General features: G+C 39.1%; 1 protein-coding gene across 2 annotated transcripts in view; it reads right to left on the bottom strand.

The window, feature by feature from the left end:
- dapk1 (death-associated protein kinase 1) overlaps nt 1-23,147 on the bottom strand; it is a 53,751-nt gene extending 30,604 nt beyond the window's left edge. The window contains exons 1-2 of one of the 2 annotated variants that reach the window (XM_066710596.1): nt 22,980-23,147; nt 22,149-22,314 (exon numbers count right to left, since the gene is read on the bottom strand). In XM_066710596.1, coding sequence (XP_066566693.1) covers nt 22,149-22,210 — 62 coding nt within the window. In that variant the 5' untranslated portion in view covers nt 22,211-22,314; nt 22,980-23,147. The remainder of the gene's footprint in view (nt 1-22,148; nt 22,315-22,979) is intronic. The other variant, XM_066710597.1, reaches the window with a different exon arrangement.
- Between the last annotated feature and the right edge of the window lie 231 nt (nt 23,148-23,378).

Genomic DNA, 23,378 nt, shown 5'->3' with positions numbered 1-23,378 from the left:
AGTTTTCCACACAAAGAGTTAATGATCATGCCATTCCTTATGCAAGGGAGATAATGAGAAGCATAACCACCCACATGAGAGATGTGTTCAAATTATGTTTCTACACATGCTTATCAAGTTGACATTGAGCAAGAAGTGGGAACGAGAACACAGAAGGGGCCAGCGCATGTTATCACCACACCAACAGCAATCAGAAAAACAGGGCAAAGATGGCATCCGTGCAAACAGCATCCAGGAGAGAGATCTCTTAAAAGGCTCGAGCTGTGTTATTATATTCTACCCATTCCATCATAAAGAAATCAGCCCGATAGGAATCGAACAACGATCTGAGTTGTAAGTCTTAAAGAGGTGACTTTTGTTTGATTTGGCAAAAAGAGGCATGTTTCAAGCACACACATGGAGAAAATCCCTTCTAATTACACTCATGGGACCCTCCGGGGAAAAACCAGCATAAACAAGAAGGGTGGAAAATACTTTGAACTCACTAAAGACTTTTGTGTACACTAGGCAGACTGAATGTTTGGTTTTCATTTAAATAATAAAGCCTTGGAGGAGGGCTCTAAATGTACCCATGTGACAGGGCTCCACGCATAGATGAACCTGTTAAATTGATGTCAATGCCTCAGGTCCCCAGATTATATGAATCGGCAGCATAAGGAGACTGTGCTGAAGGTGTGATTGTGACGGCAGATCAAATCAGGGGTCAGACTGCACTCACTACAGCTGTGTCATGAGTAAATCGATGCCTAGCACTTGCTGAAGATACTAGTATACAAAGGAGACGTTTAATAGGGCTTACATTGTATACCAGTTACATTGATGCCTCCATTTGTGATTTGCAATCCCCAGCATTTGTGGACCAAATTGCTTTGTGTGTGTGGCTCAAACAATGGTCGTAGTTGTGCCTATGTCAGTGGTTCAAATACAGTGTCTGAACATGCTACACCGACAATGTATGATCCGGAGAAAATCTGTATGAAATGCACTTTTGAACAAGGAATCTATAAGTATGCACAGTAATGCCATCTCATATGAAGGGCTGCCAGTTTAACTTATCACTCTAGAGTGTTCATGTATTTGGAAAACATTTTCCATTTGCATTCTTTGCTGCCCTCATTTCAAAGAACAGTTGATCAACTGACCAAATTCATTAAGATTTGAAGAGCCATGGCCTCCTTTCACTGCTGTTTTCTTTGTCTATAACAGATCTCCTTAAGAGGTTCTCAGCTCCAAGGAGCCTAAATTACAAATTTGCATTACACAGGAAAGAAGGTGCAAGGGTTTGTCTTAGGAACTATGATCCATGCATACTGTAGGTTTAAATGTCTTGTAAAAGTAATTTGAGGCTGGCTTTAGTTACGAGATGCCACACTCTTGCACAGTGTTATTCTAAATTCTCCACCATTATTTGAGAACATATCTACTGCAAAATGTAAACCACTGCTCTACCAGAGTTAAAGTGGGAAGCTTATGCAGAAGATTTAATTGCTGGCTGGTCATACCTGTGCTAGCCTTTTGGACCGTGCTTCTTGGAAAAGCTGGAGTGGGAAACAATCCTGTTGTTCCCAGCAGACTTTGCACAGGGAATTGGCCATTCATTACCTGCATGGTGAATGAAGATTTATTCCCATAGCAAAGCACAATAGTGACCAGCCACTTCAAATGTAAACAACATGCATTCATTATTAATTGGGGAATGCGTCAATAAAACATAGAGCAATACCCCTAAATGCACAGGCTGAAATCCCTTGTGTAATGCTGCATTTGCCTTTTTGGCCCGATTGTGGTTTTATTGGTATATTGTAGGTGTGAGAAAGGGTCACGACAATCTCCAATGACAGGATTAATGTTTCCTTTAACTAGTCTAACGGTCAAATAGTTAGTTAATTGAAGGACGTCTGCTTATTAATGAAAAAGGCTCTGTATTTGTACATTATAACATATATAACAAGATCCTCCCGTGTAGTTCTGGGCTGATTCCTCATCGTTCTCATGATCATTGAAACTCCACGAGGTGAGATCTTGCATGGAGCCCCAGACTGAGGGAGACTGACAGTTATTTTGTGTTTCTTCCATTTGCAAATAATCACACCAACTGTTGTCACCTTCTCACCAAGCTGCTTGGCGATGGTCTTGTAGCCCATTCCAGCCTTGTGTAGGTCTACAATCTTGTCCCTGACATCCTTGGACAGCTCTTTGGTCTTGGCCATGGTGGAGAGTTTGGAATCTGATTGATTGATTGATTGCTTCTGTGGACAGGTGTCTTTTATACAGGTAACGGGCTGAGATTAGGAGCACTCCCTTTAAGAGAGTGTTCCTAATCTCACCTCATTACCTGTATAAAAGACACCTGGGAGCCAGAAATCTTGCTGATTGATAGGGGATCAAATACTTATTTCCCTCATTAACATGCAAATCAATTTATAACTTTTTTGAAATGCGTTTTTCTGGATTTTTTTGTTGTTATTCTGTCTCTCACTGTTAAAATACAGCTACCATTAAAATTATAGACTGATCATTTCTTTGTCAGTGGGCAAACGTACAAAATCAGCAGGGGATCAAATACTTTTTTCCCTCACTCTATCTAACAAACCAATCACATGGCAGTTGCTTCAATGCATTTAGGGGTGTGGTCCTGGTCAAGACAATCTCCTGAACTCCAAACTGAATGTCTGAATGGGAAAGAAAGGTGATTTAAGCAATTTTGAGCGTGGCATGGTTGTTGGTGCCAGACGGGCCGGTATTTCACAATCTGCTCAGTTACTGGGATTTTCACGCACAACCATTTCTAGGGTTTACAAAGAATGGTGTGAAAAAGGGAAAAACATCCAGTATGCGGCAGTCCTGTGGGCGAAAATGCCTTGTTGATGCTAGAGGTCAGAGCAGAATGGGCCGACTGATTCAAGCTGATAGAAGAGCAACTTTGACTGAAATAACCACTCGTTACAACCGAGGTATGCAGCAAAGCATTTGTGAAGCCACAACACGTACAACCTTGAGGCGGATGGGCTACAACAGCAGAAGACCCCACAGGGTACCACTCATCTCCACTACAAATAGGAAAAAGAGGCTACACTTTGCACAAGCTCACCAAAATTGGACAGTTGAAGACTGGAAAAATGTTGCCTGGTCTGATGAGTCTCGATTTCTGTTGAGACATTCAGATGGTAGAGTCAGAATTTGGCGTAAACAGAATGAGAACATGGATCCATCATGCCTTGTTACCACTGTGCAGGCTGGTGGTGGTGGTATAATGGTGTGGGGGATGTTTTCTTGGCACACTTTAGGCCCCTTAGTGCCAATTGGGCATCGTTTAAATGCCACGGCCTACCTGAGCATTGTTTCTGACCATGTCCATCCCTTTATGACCACCATGTACCCATCCTCTGATGGCTACTTCCAGCAGGATAATGCACCATGTCACAAAGGTCGAATCATTTCAAATTGGTTTCTTGAACATGACAATGAGTTCACTGTACTAAACTGGCCCCCACAGTCACCAGATCTCAACCCAATAGAGCATCTTTGGGATGTGGTGGAACGGGAGCTTCGTGCCCTGGATGTGCATCCCACAAATCTCCATCAACTGCAAGATGCTATCCTATCAATATGGGCCAACATTTCTAAAGAATGCTTAGAATTAAGGCAGTTCTGAAGGCGAAAGGGGGTCAAACACAGTATTAGTATGGTGTTCCTAATAATCCTTTAGGTGAGTGTATATTAAGGTATAATGTGCTGTGCTCTGCTGAATTCAAAACAAGCCCTAGAAGCATTATTTAGGGTACACAGCAAAGAGCTCGAGGCTTTCTGTGTTACAGTAATCCCACAAGAAAGCTAGATCACCTGTATTATATCCTTGAGCTATTCATATTATTTCATATTATATTCAACTGATGCTGTAGTCTCTTAAATTAGGAATTTGCATAATTAAATATGAACAATTCAGTGTTTTCATAACCTCTGTTTGATAAGGAATCATTTAGCCTAGTCTAAAATCTCGGTCTGTTATTTATCCTTCATGTAATTGTAGATAAAGGCCAAATATTTCAGACGTCTGTGTGTGATAAAACCATTTCAGATTACATTAATGCATGCTTTAAATATTATGCTGGAGTTTTGACTGGTATTCAGCATAATATCCTCAATAAGGAGATTATCTTGTAGGTTTTCCATCCTGAAAAAATGAGTTTCAGCTAAAAACAACCATGAACTGAGCAATAGTACACATTCGTTAAAATGCTTGAAGTATCACTAACATCAAAACACAACATATAAGGTTGTACTTTCAGCTATTGTATCTAGGTTTCTGTTCTTAATGGTCCTTTGTAAATTCAAAATTTCCTCAACCTTACTGTAACGGGAGAGTTAAATTTGATTTCTAGTGAAACCCTGCAGGGCAGATTCAGGGACTGAGGTAATTGCCGGTCTCCACACAAAGAGTTATGTCAAAACTGACTCCTGGCTCTGCCGAGAACCACAATTCCCTTCCTTGAAGTGACACATGAGGATTAAGAAGGAACGTATCGGCGAAGCTCAAAGCCTGCACTGTCAGAGGATGTAGGAAAGCTTTCATTCGCTGATACAATGGGAAGAGAGAGAGAGAGGGAGAGAGAGGAGTCCTCCATGTCAAATCAGAAGGGGGAAGAAGAGAGAAAAATAGACTAGCCTTTTAGCAATATTCCACTTTCACATCAATACAAATCCAGACTTAACACCTTGGGATTCCGACTCAGTCCCTGTTAGCAAAGATAAAAAAGGACACTTATGATAGGCTTTATTTGCACAGATCTTAAATGTGTCAATATAGAGATGGTTCTCAATACAGAGCATCTAGGAGCTGCCTGCTAAGCTCAAACTCATGCAGTTAAATAAGCCTGATTGATGCTAAACCCACAAGATCACTCTGATCACTCAAGATCACTCGCTCTGCTTAGAAATGAATTATCAACACCCCCCCTTAACTTGTTCTTCATTAATGTTGAAGGGGAAGAAGGAAAAAAATGGCAGATGTGGAAAGGACGAAACTGTTAAAATCAATTGCCATACCCTTTACATGCTTAAATTCTATAGAAGGAATAATGATTCAACACTCTCTGAAGGGGTTTGTCTGAAGTGTTCTCAGCTCTATGGTGTGAAAGGAACCAGATTCTTAGCGCATTACTATCCGTGCTCCAATCAGCTGGCACTCATTCAAGTAGAAAGACTAAGAACTTGTCTGAGAAGTTACACGTATGTCATTGGACACGCCAGTGCTCTCGGGGAAAGGTCTACTGTAATACTACCACACACAAAAAACAAGATGCCATGTATGATTGTTGTGGTATAAAAACACATGACTTTGTACACCATTGACATTTAAATTACAAAAATCACTAGTCAAGTATAGATTTCTGTAAAAGTCGTTTGAATGTTTAGAAACTACAAACTAACTTTAAAGTTATTGGAAGGATTTTGATCGTGTGTAACTAGTCCTAATTTCTAAGCAGGAGAATTAAATCCACTCTCTAAATGTCTGCCTGAGAAACGGCTGCTCACACATGATCCTTATAACTGTACACACTGGTTTGACAGAAGAGCCTGCAACTTTCTGTGCACACTGAAGGAAATCAAATAAAATGACCATTAACATTCTGTAGCATTATTGTTCAATGGATCCAGTTATCGTTTGACCATATTAAAAACAAATAAAGTCAGAAACTGCCAAACTAGACAAAGTACTAGAAAATCTCAATGAAATCACTTTGATAATGCTCTCTTAAACATTTTGTTCCCAGTTGTAACACATTGCTGGAGTTGAGACCGATAACATTAACTGCACTAGAAAATTAGCTTAATCTCACAATGAGTAAAAATAAATACATCACATTGATAAAAAAAAAATGTCTACAGGGATGACTACCTTCACAACACTCGAGAGCGAGATTTTGAAAGACTGCAGCAGATAAAGTACACATCCTGCCTTCATTTCTCCACACTCCCTTTATGACATATCTTATGATGAATATATATGTGCATTTCATTAAACCCGAGTCCCTCAATCCACATGAAACCAGTACAAAGCAACAAACATACACTTGAACTATACACACACACTGTGACTATAACACACACAGACTATAACAAAACTAATTAAAACAGATTAGGATCCAGTGTAAATGAAAAGATGGGGTGTGACTTTGCTGGGAAAAAGAGAATTAGTCCTTGGGTAATCAGCATTAACCTCATCTACATAATCATGCCGTCTGCGCTCACCGCCGATCAGCGCGACTGTGATTAGGATACGAATAATCTGTGATCAACAGGTTCTGACCTGCATTAATGGCCAGCGCTGTGCTCTTGCTTTAACACTGAGCCTGTCCTGAGGAGGTACCTTTAATAGGATGCAAGTGGGATTTAAAACCCTCTGTTAGCATTAGTACCCAAGAAACCGTCAGCTCCTCATGCGGATAGACTATCAAGAGTTCAAAGCTCTAGACCTTGGAAACCGGCAAGCTCCCCGAGATTTATGGGACTTGGATACACACTATGTCACCACAGAAGTAAAGCTCTTGAAAAGGTATTTAATAGGGTGTAGGCTGACCCTTGGTCTGGGTACCTTCAGTGACTCGAATATTGCACCATATCTCATACATAATCTTAATAGTATATAAAAGACACCGCTAGATCTCCAAAGATGACAGACATGCAAGTTGTTGGGTCACTTCTGGAAAGCATTAAAGCTGAATCTCTGGTCTCTGCTGCTGGTGTATGAGATATGATTTGGCCTAAAGCAATAGGCTTTGCAAAGGTTCCTGTTAACGTTTGGTATAATGCAGTGGGAGATTAACGCCCTGTATTTGTTCCCCTGTTAAATTCAGTGCTTACTCATTAGCTAATACTTCAATTAATGCCTGACTCTGTTGAAAAAAGTTTGTAATCTGTAATCACAATGTAGGGATCAAGGTTAGCAAAAGAAGGTTGAACACCATCCTCTCTCATTGGTCTCAATAACCGATGTAATGACACATTAATCTACTCATTGTCTGTGGGAAGATCTAAATAAATGAAAGCATCTGGTTTCAAAGAAAATATCCCCCCTTATAAGCTTTGACCTTAATCCACTGAAATCCTTCTGAAAGTATATAGGCTAGCGGCTGAAATAATTTAACAACATCCTCACGAATGTCAAATTTATGCTATTTTAACAAGTATGAAGGCAAACAAATAGTCATGAAAGACATGAAAATTATTTTAACATTACATTCTATATTTACAATACAAGAACTGAGATTATTAGTATCATGTCATAATTGTATCCAAATAGGCATCATTCACATTTCACAATTTGATTGCCACTGAAATTAAAACAAAACACCGTACATAGAAATATTTGGAGCAAAATGGGCCAAATTAGTAATGCCTTATCTGTCATCTGTGCATGCATATCTATCTATACACACACACACATATATATATATATATATATATATATATATACATATATACATACACACATATATACATACATACATACATACATACATACACACAATGCTGTGCACAGGTTTTAGGCAGGTTTGAAAAAAATGCTGTAAAGTAAGAAAGCTTTCAAAAATAGACATGGTAATAGATTATATTTATCAATGAACTAAATGCAAAATGAGTGAACAGAAGAAAAATCTAAATCAAATCCATATTTGGTGTGACCACCCTTTGCCTTCAAAACAGCATCAGTTCTTCTAGGTACACTTGCACAAAGTCAGGGATTTTGTAGGCATATAGTCAGGTGTATAATTAAACAATTATACCAAACAGGTGATAATGATCATCAATTCAATATGTAGGTTGAAACACAATCATTAACTGAAACAGAAATATCTGTGTAGGAGGAATAAAACTGGGTGAGGAACAGCCAACCTCAGCTAACAAGGTGAGGCTGCTGAAGACAGTTTACTGTCAAAAGTCCTACACCATGGCAAGACTGAGCACAGCAACAAGACACAAGGTAGTTCTACTGCATCAGCAAGGTCTCTCCCAGTCACAAATTTCAAAGCAGACAGGGGTTTCCAGATGTGCTGTCCAAGCTCTTTTGAAGAAGCACAAAGAAACGGTCAATGTTGAGGACCGTAGATGCAGTGGTCGGCCAAGGAAACTTACTGCAGCAGATGAAAGACACATCATGCTTACTTCCCTTCGCAATCGGAAGATGTCCAGCAGTGCCATCAGCTCAGAATTGGCAGAAAACAGTGGGACCCTGGTACACCCATCTACTGTCCAGAGAAGTCTGGTCAGAAGTGGCCTTCATGGAAGACTTGTGGCCAAAAACCACACCTCCGACATGGCAACAAGGCCAAGCGACTCAACTATGCACAAAAACACAGGAACTGGGGTGCAGAAAAATGGCAGCAGGTGCTCTGGACAGATGAGTGAAAATGTGAAATATTTGGCTGTAGCAGAAGGCAGTTTGTTCGCCGAAGGGCTGGATAGCGGTACACAAATGAGTGTCTGCAGGCAACAGTGAAGCATGGTGGAGGTTCCTTGCAAGTTTGGGGATGCATTTCTGCAAATGGAGTTGGGGATTTGGTCAGAATGAATGGTCTCCTCAATGATGAGAAGTACAGGCAGATATCCATCATGCAATACCATCAGGGAGGCATCTGATTGGCCCGAAATGTATTCTGTAGCATGACTACAACCCCAAACATACAGCGACAGTCATTAAGAACTATGTTCAGCGTAAAGAAGAACAAGGAGTCTTGGAAGTGATGGTATGGCCCCCACAGAGCCCTGATCTCAACTGTTGTTAGTTCTCCAAGATGTTTATATATTACATACACAATGGTTTACTTCCAAAATGGCCTATGTACACGAAAGGTCCTAAACACCATTTGAAAAGCGTGGACTAATAAATAAACCCCAAATTTTGTTTGAATTGTTTGAAAAGACCTTAATTTTAGATTGTTAATTAAGCAGAGCAAAGCAAAGTAATTAAAAATTGTGAAAAAACATTTTATGGAACCTACATATCAAAGTAGATTTCCTTGATTAAATATTAACTTTTTTTAATTCCATGAATTTGAAACTCACCTAAAACAAAACCATTGCACCACTGAAATATTAATAAACCTGAAGTAACTGCTCTTCACAGCAGGAATGTAGAATGTAGAAAAGTGAAGACGAAGCTTATCCAATTTGTACCAAGTCTAAGATTTGCAACTAAACTAAACATTTAAATACTTTTAAACACCTCTCTCACGTATTTAGCAAATCAATCCGATTACCTAATTTGTTTAATTAAAGACACCTTTTTCCTAGTCTCCAGAGCTTTAAGTGTCATGCAATTTTGGCCACTGGCATCTGACATTGAAATTGTTGACGAAAGCAACTGCTTTTTCATAAAACCCAAAACCATTTAAATCAGCATTTCCTTTTTGCGGCGGTCAGTGACATTGGACGCCTCCTCGTCACAATCAGCTGTGCTGGTGTTTGAGGTTTTGGAAGTTGCATAGTCTTCTAGCTGCTTGGTATCTGAGCCATCTGCTGTAGTAGCTCCTTGCCTCCATTCTATTTGTTCTGATTTCGAGTTCTATTGGCAGTAAACCTTTTTAACTTTATAATAATCGCTTTTGGATGTAGAAATAGTTTTCTTGAACAACAGAAGCACATTGTTATGTAATTTTGCTTGCAATTTAGCCTCAATTGTGTAAGGCTGAAAAAAAACAACAACAACAAACCACCTCCTCCTTACCTACCAGTGATCCACTGCTGTGTAAGCTCTTCTCACCACATTTCTACCTTCCATGCTCTTAATCAGACTTCCTTTCACCTTGCCATCTTCTGAGGTCATCTTTAGTCACTCTTGATCTCCTTCGGCCCAGTCAAGTATTTGCTTGGTGCATTTTGGTGCTAAAATATTGCTTGTACTGTATTACCTCAGCATGGTGAAGGTTACAAATCCAGCTGGACACTCTGACCCTGGCAGAATCCACCCTCTCAGAGAGGGTCGAAGCTGTAAGGGAAGGGGTAACTCCATCTAAGCCTTACAAGTTGTGGAAAATTGTACTAGTTGGGTTCATTTCCAGTGTAATTTACCTTTTAGACTCTTTGAAGAGAAAGCCCCATTGAAAACCAGCAGTTCGAATTATATCCCCTGCGATGTACATGACAGAGTTGCTTTTGTAGTGTCATTTGTGTGGTCCATTTATTTTCCAATGCAAACTGCTTGAAAGTACATTATCTGCAGTACAAGCCTGGTTTATATGCCCGAGGCTATTTTATTGAAAGGCGAGCTTGAATTCCCATATGTTAAGAATGTTTAATGTTTAAAACTAATATATTCATTTATTCTTGTGCATCTTGTAAGAACTGTATATTTTGCACATTGTATTTCTTCAGCTCATCTCAGATTCCAAGATTCACAACTCCCCACACACACAGTCTCCCTCCTTATTTTAGAAACCTCAATGTCAGAGTATGCATTCTTAAAATAAGACTTGGTGAGAGGTTTATAAAAATGTAAATCAAAACACCCAAGTCCCTTCTTGCTAGTTAAAAAAAAACAAAAAACAAAAAAAAAAACCTTGTGCAAAAATTACTGCCAAACTCATATAGCAACACTAACGCATTGTAGCGTAACAATTATCAGCGATCATAAACAACCTAACCTTGACACTGTCATCACTCAATTACAAGTCAAACACTGGCTGCTCTTCCATGCAGTGAAATATTAATGATTGTGCTGGTGTGCAGAGAGAGATAGCAAAATAAATCAACATGTTTTCCATGCAACAGTAGTGATGAATTTTCCTGTTCTGCCAAATAAATACATGACTAAATAACCTGGCCATAATTTACTCTCAAATTTGAAGAGGTATTTTACTGTAGATCACATGCATCTCTGGGAGGAAGGAAGGGAAGAAATTCAAGGTTAATTCCATAGAAGCTTTAATTTTGAACCCCATGTTACTTCCAGTGAGTTTAGACTTCTTCGAATGTGTTATTGGAAACATGGCAGGCTATGGAAATCAGTCCAGAGAATACTTTTTAGCTTGCCAAGCCTCTGTAGCCTCCTGCCCTCTGTTTATTATTTATTAATCAGATTCTGTAAATTTAGGATTCAGAGCTTACTGAGATGAGGCTTCTTCCCATAAGAGATCAAACAGGTGTTGCAGCAGAGAAGAGATGAAGGACCGGCCAAGGATATAGTAGCATCAATAAATCATACTGGATCTCAAGCTGGATTGGCCTTTGCAGCAAGACATCATCAATCCACAGAGATAACTATAGAAAAATCCAGAGTACACATATACACAAACACTGCCTTTTCTTGCACCGTGATTTCAAACCTGAGGAGCAAATCTGCTTCGATATAGAGGAAACACAATGACAAAGAAGTGCCCAGAGCATCAACACCGTAAGGCTTACAGGCATACATAAAACTTTCAGCAAAAACATCTCCCTGCTGCATACAATGAATCTTGATGAGTTGAAGCTCCTGAATTCCAGATTAGTAAACTACAGCCCACCTGTTATGAATTCTGGAACAATATTATGAAATTCAAATGTAATGGAACAGCACAGCTCTAGGGACATGCATCTATTTTATGCTCTTATTTATTTTATTAATACAACTTTACATCACATGGCCTTGCAGACGCTTGAATAAGGAACTTTCTTCCACAGTAATTCGAGGATTTCATCTGGAGGAAAATGTAATTCTTAAAAAGAGCCTGTTGCAGATAAAAGTAAGAGCTCAATTGGGTCAAGGAAATTTTGGATGTATTAAAAAAAAACAAAAAAACAGGTCTTTTAGGAGAAAAATAAATGCTTTGATGATTGCCTTCTTTTGCTGGAGCCACTTTTTAAAGACCTCACAATTACCAAAGCCAGAGTTAGATAGAAATGAGAAATTAAAGGTTAGGAACATAAGGAAGGTTGGTTTTCACAGTATTTTATTCACAATCATGAAATCAATTAAAAAAATAAAAATAACAATGAAATATAAAACCCTGCTTTAAGTGTATTCTGAGCTTCTACAATTCTGATATAGGAGCATAAAGTGTATTTCTATAATCCAACCTAAATGTATAACCACAGCACAGACTTCAGTGGAGCATGTTTAGTGTGTTTACTGTACTATCAGGTCTGAAGACACTTACATTTGCTACATTACTAAATCTGCAGGCTTTACAATGTATATCTGAGTTACATTTATATCCTTTTAAATTCACGTAGGAGGATACTTCTGGATAATCCAGGCTCACTGATCTGTGCCACCCCAACCTCCCCAAATTATGTAACTGTTTTTCATGGAAACCAGAACAGTGTAACCTCAGTAACCACAGAGTAACACAAGCAAAGACATTACTCTTATTTAGATGTGATTTCTGAGAATACGTTGTGAAGCTGATGTCCACACTAAGAGTTGCCCACTAGGAATAAACCAATAACAATAAGTAACCAAGCAGTTTTTGGATTTTATTCCTTTTAATGGTCTCGCTCTCATCTCACAGTCTGAACTAAGCTGCTAATTTCTAACCAGATAGTCCCAAAGATGTGCAGAATAACTTGATTTGTTTTTCCATTGATTTATACACTCACCTAAAGGATTATTAGGAACACCTGTTCAATTTCTCATTAATGCAATTATCTAACCAACCAATCAAATGGCAGTTGCTTCAATGCATTTAGGGGTGTGGTCCTGGTCAAGACAATCTCCTGAACTCCAAACTGAATGTCTGAATGGGAAAGAAAGGTGATTTAAGCAATTTTGAGCGTGGCATGGTATTTGGTGTCAGACGGGCCGGTCTGAGTATTTCACAATCTGCTCAGTTACTGGGATTTTCACGCACAACCATTTCTAGGGTTTACAAAGAATGGTGTGAAAAGGGAAAAACATCCAGTATGCAGCAGTCCTGTGGGCGAAAATGCCTTGTTGATGCTAGAGGTCAGAGGAGAATGGGCCGACTGATTCAAGCTGATAGAAGAGCAACTTTGACTGAAATAACCACTCGTTACAACCGAGGTATGCAGCAAAGCATTTGTGAAGCCACAACATGTACAACCTTGAGGCGGATGGGCTACAACAGCAGAAGACCCCACCGGGTACCACTCATCTCCACTACAAATAGGAAAAAGAGGCTACAATTTGCACAAGCGCACCAAAATTGGACAGTTGAAGACTGGAAAAATGTTGCCTGGTCTGATGAGTCTCTCTTTCTGTTGAGACATTCAGATGGTAGAGTCAGAATTTGGCGTAAACAGAATGAGAACATGGATCCATCATGCCTTGTTACCACTGTGCAGGCTGGAGGTGGTGGTGTAATGGTGTGGGGGATGTTTTCTTGGCACACTTTAGGCCCCTTAGTGCCAATTGGGCATCGTTTAAATGCCACGGCCTACCTGAGCATTGTTTCTGACCATGTCCATCCCTTTATGACCACCATGTACCCATCCTCTGATGGCTACTTCCAGCAGGATAATGCACCATGTCACAAAGGTCGAATCATTTCAAATTGGTTTCTTGAACATGACAATGAGTTCACTGTACTAAACTGGCCCCCACAGTCACCAGATCTCAACCCAATAGAGCATCTTTGGGATGTGGTGGAACGGGAGCTTCGTGCCCTGGATGTGCATCCCACAAATCTCCATCAACTGCAAGATGCTATCCTATCAATATGGGCCAACATTTCTAAAGAATGCTTTCAGCACCTTGTTGAATCAATGCCACGTAGAATTAAGGCAGTTCTGAAGGCGAAAGGGGGTCAAACACAGTATTAGTATGGTGTTCCTAATAATCCTTTAGGTGAGTGTACTTAACCAGTACACATTTTCACTCATTGATTTTCTTTAAAAGGAACATCCATGCACTCGTCACAGATTTAAACTGATTACAATCAGCTGTCTTGTGTGAAACATGAGGCACTGGCAAAATAGGCTAGCTAATGAACTCATACCTTAGCTTTCTACTTTTGCCATCTGCCTCTGTAACCAAGGACGAGCATTTGCAAACCCTCTTATCTTTTCAATGCAAACTGGCTTAATTCACACTGCCGTTCTAACGCTTAGATACTTGGGTATGCATGCACTAGATATGAAAATTCTCAAAATGGGAAACTTGAATTTCCAGCCTGAGCTTTTTCTTCAATATCTCGTTATGGAGAACAAAGTTGTTTTCATCCTCATTAAATTTAATGTCTAACGTTCTAAAACCATCACATGACCGTCAAAAGAACTGGATGTTTGGTAAGAACGCCAATTGAAAACAATTCTCATAATTCATGGGGTTTACATTTCACTTTATAATACACAATAACAAGTAGGTTGAGTTTCCAAAATGCTCTCTTGGGGATTGGAATTGTCCTTTCTATTTTTTTATTTTATTTTATTTGACAGCTATACAATATGGCACAGAAAGTTCACTCACAATAAAAGTATTATAATTCAATTAGTGTTTTTTTTCACAGAAAGAACAATATTTAAAAAACAAAAACATTGGCAGCAGTAGTGCTCAGGGCACTTTCTTATTTTTACTACTTAGGAAAGGGATTCTAGATGTCATTACCTTTTACAATTAGTCATTTCCTTAGGAATGAAGAGTATTTTTCTGCAGCATTGGCTGTATCGAACAAAGAAAACATTGTCCTTATAATCAAATTATGCAACCTCGGTTAGCGAGGGACAGTTTGCTTTTAAAATGCTGGGAGGTATTGCATTGCTCTACATTTCAACATAGCAACTGCCAATAACAACATCCATGAGTCAGAAGACCCCAAATGTTTTTTATTTTCCCATAACCACTTATAAGCAGATCATTTATACTACATATTTAATGCATTTTCATAAGCAAAATACTTTTATATTTACAATGAAGTATCTAAACATGGTTGCCCCAGCCAGCATACAATCTCATCATCAAGAAGAAAGCTTATCTTTAACCTCTATTTACAGTCAGGAATTGCAGCAATTCCCTAAGCAATAAATAATCCCCCACCTCTGCAGTTTTTATATGACTTATTCACTAATCAGCTGGAGCTAATATGAGAAAAGACAGGAATATTAAACGCAACAGATTTGAGATCCAGGCCTCAAACAGATAAATGAATAAATCAGGAGGTTGACATGGAAACAAAACTAAGCGTGGGAAACGCATGCACACTCACTGCCATCCCACATGTCTCCTTACCTGCACATAAAAGAGCAGTCAAGGTGTGCTAAGGATGACAACCGGAAGAAGTCACTTCATTTGTGTCTTTAATGTGTGTGTGTATGAGTTGGGAAGGAGGCTTGAAAATTGATGTGCATTGATTATACAAAAAACTAAAAAGGATTTCAAAGCAAATGTAACCCGAGTACCGTAACCATACATCCGTTGGCCCCTTGAGCTTCATTCAAGAAGGAAAGATTGATTTCATGACTTAATTCTTACAGCTTGTATCGCTTTCCTAATTTTTGTCCTTGTAGTAGTAGTAGTAGTAGTAGTAATAGTGGAAAATAAGCTTCAAAGCAGGGCCAGAACACACGGACATCGAAAAAATTCCAAATTATGTTTTCTGATGTATAACTTTGAAGAAATTAACAACAGTAGAAAAAAAAACATTTAAATGCATGCTTCTGAGAAAACAGTCTTCCTCTATTACCATGCAAAGAGAATTAAACACTTTCTGTATTCTCATCACACAGACAAGAAAAAAACTAGGCCTTGGAAGAATGTGTGCTGAGCACCGAGGAGCTAAGTTAGGGCAATTATAAATCTTGCTTGATAAAACGGACAGAATTACAGTGACTAGCAAAAGGAATTACAGGAATTTATAATCAATTGTCTTGACATTGTAACAGCTGAACTATAAAAAATTAAAAAAAACATCACATGCCTATAGTGAAATACTCATTCATTACAAGCATGTACAGACTGTCACCAAGCAACAGTAGCTGTCTTCCTGGTATATTCTAGAAAGTTATGAACATAATTCAGGGCTATGAACAATACGAATATGCCCAATAACTTAAATTTAAATGAAATAGAAACAAAAATCCATCTCAGCAAATTCCTCAAGAGCACAAGCCATCACACAAATACTGAAAAACAGCGGCTTAGAAAGGTCTTGAATAATGGAAAATCTTTTGGTAAGAGTAAGGGACAAGGTTGAGAATATCAATTTCAACACAAAGGAAAATGTGGGATGTAGCAAAAACTGCCATCTCATGGATCCCTATAGAAGATTTATTTCTCAGGGAAGTCTTATCAACCTAAAACCAGCTGCTCCAAGCAGACCAAACTTGATAATTCAACAGATGCAATTTTTCCATTGCTGGACTCTTTTGAATGGATATGCTAGTCTATCTTGACCACCTCATTTTCCCTTTAAAGGGCACATCTGAGATAAGCTTAGAAGAGCAAATAACTAGCAACTTTTCTCTCTGTAGACAGAGAAAACTAAGCATATATAGAGTGGGATACTAATTAGCACCACAACTCAAACATACAGCTCTAACACTTCATTCTCAATGAGTTATTCACATTGTTGCTTCTTACGTCAACTCTGCTCAATTATAAAGAATTTATCCATCATTTGGTCCCATTTACAGTAGATAATGTCTTGCCAACTGCATGCATAAGACCTCATTATGTTGAGGAGTGTACCCATAGAAGACACAGAAGTACTACTCTACATCTTGAAAAAAGCACAAAATGATTCACACAGGACTCCTGCCACGCGTTCGCTTTCACTGTAACCCACACCACTCTCTGTATTAATATATTCAGCACTGTGTCAGTTTTTAGATTTCAGTTCTAATCCCAGCACCATTCCTTCACTGGAGAGGCGAAAGAAACAAAAGACAGGAACAAGGTACCTACATTTATTCACCCCCTGGGAAGATAATCAACCTGCATGATGTAGTACTCAGATTCCTTTCCCTTAAAATGTACTATTGTATGTGTATGTCATGTGCCGTTAAGGTCTATTACATCAGTAGTGAATATATATATACCTAAAGGTTAGATTACACAAGGAATGTAAATTCAGGATTAGAGGAAATGACAAGCTGGAAGCTTATACGTTATCTGTATATTTATATATTGCAAAGAATATCATTATGGCATTGGGTATAATAGAAGGCCAGTGTGGTTCTTCTTACCCCAAGTCACTGCACCATCTTTTCACAGTTACAGCTCCCACTTAATTTGAATCTCGATTGCTGGCATGTCCCCACAGGCAATGGTAATAAATCCCATTTACTTCCCACAGCCTACCCCTATTGTCAGAAATACTATTGCAAAACAGCACCAATGTAAATTACACACAGGAAGCCAGCAGTAGAGGAACCTGTAATGATTCATCCAGTGCCCTTGTTTATATACCGACATGTATCTTGAACGCTACTGCATACACAGACGACAAAAAGACTAACACCTTTCCATTTTCCGTGAATGAGCTACAGAGGAAAAACATGCTGACATGGAATAGTTTGAATGCAAGTATGTCAACGTTGTACTTATTTGGGCCCGTTTAGCTTAAATTTTGCCTTTTTATTCCCCCTATTCATATGGTGTTTGATCACTTAAAATCCTCCGCAGACTGTATGGAAAATCTAGGCCAATCTGTGAGTCATGCTTCTCGGCAATCATTTCTTCAGGTTGTAGGATGTGCTTCAACCCACAGAATTAAGTTCTGATTGTGGATTTCAGGAAGATCTATTTAGAACCAGGGTGTGATCCTGAAAAGAGGGTTACAGGAAAAGGAAGCTTGTTGCCACACTTCTGCTTATTTTAATTATATAGGTTATGCATATGAAAATTACTAAATTTGGTAATGAAAGAGAAAGCTAGGTTTCATCATTTTGTAACACTCTTTGCAGGGTTATCCAATGAATCAGTCTCTGCACTTATGGCTTCTCTGCCCTTGAAAAGGCAGGCTTATGCAACATTACCAGATGTAATTTATTAGTAGAGGTTTTGATGTTAGGTAATAGCAACTACAGTAAAAGTTATTAGCATAAAAACCATCAACCCTTTCATGAGTATTAAACACTAAGAGAACATTACTACTAATTTGTAATGAAGTAGTGTCGCTATCAATCAGGCTAACCTGCAATCTTAATTAACAGGGATAAGCCTTTAATCTTCAGCAATCAGTAAAATGCATCACTTTCACACCCATGGATACTTAAATATTTTAAAGGTACCTTTATAGAAAGTCATTCAACATAAATATTTCAATAGCCCCAGAAGATTTCGTTTTTTCAAACCATGCTCGTCAACATTAAATTCGGTCTGATAATGATAAAGATTAAAAAAAAAAAAAAAAGCATTTGGAGATCATTTAAGGAGATCCTGGTGTTACAATATTGATTACAAAGTAGGTTAAGTCCTGCATTTACACAAAATAATATTAAAATAAATGACAATCATGAAACCTACAACTGAGCAATTACTCTCAAGATCCACATTCCAGCTTATATTCCAATCTTTTCTGCGATTTGTGCATCTCTCGTTTTCTTATTAACAAACCAACATAAAATTAAAAATGTAAATGTTATGATGCCATACTCTGTATTAATTGTCTCATTAATCTACAGCTGCTGAACAATGTTTGACTTTGACTTCAGTCTATAAACATTAGTGTGTGTGTCCCCCCCAACCCCATTTGCATTGCATCTAAGTGGTTGCATTGCCAATAGTCCCTCACACACAAACATTTTCACTTCTTCCATAATGCCCCTATCGAGATGCTAAAGTAGATTGAACAGCAAATGGAACGGGGGCAATTCTAAGCATAACTACATCAATGTAAAATATACAAATGCTAAGACCTGCAAGAGATCAGCCCCCTTATAGACTACCTGGGTAAGATGTTTTTTTATATAATGAACAGCAACTCAACCCATGCCTTTTCTGTGGCTATACCCAGCGCTGCTTAGTCATATGGGTGTATGAGTTAATGCCACACTTCAGTGTTGTACACAGTAGAGCTCCAAATAAGAACAATTTAACAGTGCATCACTGGAAAGAGTTAATTACCACAATCTTATATATATATATATATACATACATACTATATGTGAACCAAGCAAGCCACCCATTAAACTGATGTGACTCAAACAAGATGTATTTATATCTGAGCTATCTGTGAGGACAAACACCCAATGCAATAAAAAACACTCTTTACAGAAAAGATATTGCTTGTTACGAGCAATTACACAATTACATTCTAGGGTATGTAGTTCCTCTGTCTTTGCAGGGACATCCAAAATGAACAGTCTTTCCATTTCACTGGAGAACTGCTATTCAGATTGCACTCCCCTGTCCAAACTCCCATTAGACTAAGAGAGGTGTAATTAATTGGAGCTAATAAACCACTGCAAGCTTCAAGCTGAGAAACACATGCTGTTCGCAGAATTATAGCTTTCATCCTCCAAGTATTTGATTAGACGGACTTCGGAAGACAAGACAAAATCAGAATATAATTCCTGAAAACATTCTTCCTGTGATTCCCAATGCAGTTCACATCCCACTTTCTTCATTGAAGTGCTGGGAGCCTCCGAGCTCAAACAAAACGGTCCCCTCCAGCCTGTGACACTTATCTATTGAAACATCACTTTCCAAAACTTAAAATACAATTAGCTACAATTTGTTAGTCTTGTTCTTTACAACCTATAAGGGAAAAGGTTAAACTACTAAACAGTTTCAAGTCAAATGTTAAATTTAATGTAATCTCTATAGTTAAATGACATCCTTTAGAGAAACGGTTACTATCAAACATTAATATATGACAGAGGGACCATGAACAGGGAGTCAAACATCTGTGAAGAACAATGTTTTTTTTGTAATGGACAGGAAGTCACATCTATAGAGCTAAATCACACCACAGTTTTCTTTTGATGTTTTTATTTTCAGCATACAGTTTTGATATGCTGCTTTTATTCGGTCACATTTTATTTTATAGACATAGAAGAGGCTTTGGCAGGAATCAGTAGACAAGTAAATAACCTATATTTCTAATCTAAGGTTCGTATTATGTATTCATATTCCTACCCTGAGGAAAAGCCTTACGGTGTAAGACGGAGTTCAACATGCATTATCATTTCATACATTTTGTTCTTTAACCCCGTCTTCTTCCTTTGCACAGTAAGCAGATGGCATCTTGCACCTGGCCCATAGAATACTGTACTGTGTTATTCTGATTTAATTTGCCAAAAACATTTTTGTTTAGTGCCAAATAATACACAGACGGAGCTGAGTATTTGTCACTTGATGCATCTCCATCAGTCTAAAACTGTAAAATCTCAATTGAAATGGAATACAGTTGAAATTTTAATTAAATGCCACTTCAGTCATTCTTGAGAAGGATTAATCTTTGCATTTCGTGTTTTTTTGGTAGCCCTTGATTTTTAAGCTGTTTCCAGATGGGCTGCTTTTACTAAAAAACAAACCCAAAAACGCTCATGAAGGAATAACAATCCAGTTCAGTCTGGAGTATTGTGAAACTGCAGTTGGCTTTGGAAAGAAAAAACAAAACAGGACAATTGTTGCATCAACATTTTTGTTTACCCATAAAACTGTAATGTTGTCATTGATTATGATGGAAGTGAAAGCTGGGTTCCTAAAATAACTAGTTTGATGCTTCAAAGCACGCTCATGAACACAAGCCATACCATTCACTATGAAGGACATTTGTCGTCAATTATTAATCAGATGTACCAAATATGCAAAGAACAGGTTAAGCAATTTCATTTTACTCTGGGAGGTAATGACACATTTTTCCATTTAGGACCAAGTATAGAAAACAGAGCAAACGTTTCTCTGAAACCACAACAAAAATCAATCGAGCTATTAATACTTCTATCATCCATTAAATGTTTTGAGCAGTCCATTGTGAATGTAGGAAATGAAACAGCACAGTCTACAAACATCTGCCCCCAGATTTCACACCACTGACTTCAATTATAACAATTATAAAGGCAGCCCAATACTAAAGGAAATGGTAATCAGCCTACAGAAGTATCACAAAAATACTATGTTAAAACAATTGGCTTATTTTAGAAGTTCTAGTTGGTCACTTGTGAACAATTGGACCTGATGGATTGTAAGACCTATTTTGAGATCACTCAAAACGCACAACAGGTTACAAAGGCAGAACCTTACATATTTTTAATCATACACTATTCTTTCCCCGTGACCTTTCACCTCTGACATCACAAGCATTCTGCAGATGTTTCAGATATTTCCCACCCTAAGTGATTTTGCTTAGTTACAATTTATAACATTACAATTGATTAATAACAATCGTATACGGAATCTAAATGTAATATTTCATTTATAAAAACACCAATATATGGAACTTAGTTCTAAACTAATGGATGCATGGAAAAGCACACTGTTTGCTTAGATATACTGAAGGTTAAGTTAACAATGAGAGCTTAAAATTGTTATTCATTATTTACAGAGAACTGTTTATTGAGGGAGATGCACATTTCTACAAGATACATGCTTTACTTCCTCTTAAGAGGACACTGATATCTACAATCTTTGTATATTATAATGCTGCACCTCAGTTGTTGGACTGAGCTACACACGAATCAAGATACACTATCCATGACAACAGATTCAAAATGTTCAAAGAAAGCAGTCCCTGTCAGATCCTCTACAAAGATCAGGGAGACAATGTACTATACTTAAACCTGACAAAAGGCAATTAACTAAACAATGAAAAGTCCGCTCATTTTAAATTAAGAATATGAAAAAGAGGAACGATACAGATACCAGCCCCTGTCAGGACATTATTATAACTTCCTCCTCGCACGGAATATGTCACTGGAGGGAACAGAATCGGCCGTGCTCATAAATCCTTAATGGCACTTATTAATGTAAAATAATTTCCCCTAGAGTCCCTCCACCCCCACAGAGGGAGGGAGTACTTTTAGGAGATTTTGCAAAGATTTGGTTCAGTGCATGTACAGCTCCTTTATAAACTATTGATCCGCATATGCACTGATTGAGATTTGCAAAGTTCAAATGAATACTAGCAAAGACACATTCAAATGTAGGTTATTGCCATTCCCACTAAACACACCAGTCCCCTATACAAGCCAAAACTGTAATGGGAACACCTCTAGTATAATCAAAACCCTCGCTTTGTACAAAATGTGCCTCCCTCAGCACTCACCTCCCCAGCTCCTCTCCAATAGCATAGTACTCCTCCACATTCTCCTGCTTGAAGATGGGCATGACGACTTCCTTCTCCTGGGATTCCCAGATCAGCTCCAGCGCTTTCAGCAGCCCATATCTGTCAACCCCTGGACATCTTAAACCGAGCCACCCTCATACTGGTCCTAAAAAAACCCATCAAAACAGAAACAAGGAAGCAAAGGACAACGTTAATTGAACACACTGTCTTTCCCCACAGAAAGTAAGAACGCGCAGGTGCCAGTTCGAATTCCATGTTTAGGTTCCATGTTTAGTTATATGTATTAAACACAATTAAAAAGGCGATTTCTGTTTACACACATCCAAGAAGGCTGCCGTCCCTTTACACTGCCACAAGCTACAGCTGCAGCTGGTTCGACTCCACCGACATAACAAAGATCGTTTTCTGAAGCAGATCAGTGTCGGTTATCCAAGGATGGGAAATGTCCACCTTTTAAGAAAACACCGATGCAGCCTCACCGGGGAAAGCGATGCATCCCCCTATCAAAAGCATGCCGTCGCCGGGAGAGCCACATACGCTGGGAAGTGCAGGGTCTTTCCCACTGCCAGGAAAAACACAAGCCACCGTGCCTCTCCTGTGAGCTCTCCTGAATCTCCACAACCGAGCAGGGGCTCAAAAATCCTGTCGTGTCCGTAGCGACGGCACCACGACAGATACGCCTGCATAGATGGAGCAGTGCATTCAACACTTACAATGGGAGAAAGTCCGGCCTTAATTCTCCCCTTTTATGTCCAGAAAGACTACAGGAAAACAACACAGAAAAGCACCGGATAAGACAAAACAAAGTACCTCTCCGTGCAGTGTCCAGGTGGTCGAGGTTGGCCGCAGACGTGGACGGGAGGGTTTGTAACAATGTCCGTGTCTGTTGTGGCGTCCTGCCCGTGTGTCTCTATGTGTTACACACAGCGCTGGTGTGTTTCTGTCTCAAGGAGGCAGCACAGTGTTGTTCCCCGGGAGAGACGCAGACATGCTCGGCCGACCAATGAGACGGCGCCGGCTGCGACGCCACAGAGGAAACCCGGGCTGAGGCCGCGCTGGGGCGGCGCAGGTTTACGCAGTCGTGCCGCGGCTCTGCCAATGGGATCGGCGGGATCGTGCAGGTCTGCGCAGGTGTGCGGGGATCTGCGGGACGAGGACGCGACCGCAAATGGAGCCCTTCAGGTGAGCAGTGCAGTCCCCGCCGCCCTT

Source organism: Amia ocellicauda, chromosome 8, assembly GCF_036373705.1.
Source record: "Amia ocellicauda isolate fAmiCal2 chromosome 8, fAmiCal2.hap1, whole genome shotgun sequence".
NCBI classification, from domain to species: Eukaryota; Metazoa; Chordata; class Actinopteri; order Amiiformes; family Amiidae; genus Amia; species Amia ocellicauda.
Note: the sequence above shows the minus strand (reverse complement) of the source record. Positions and strands in the feature narration are given on the sequence as shown.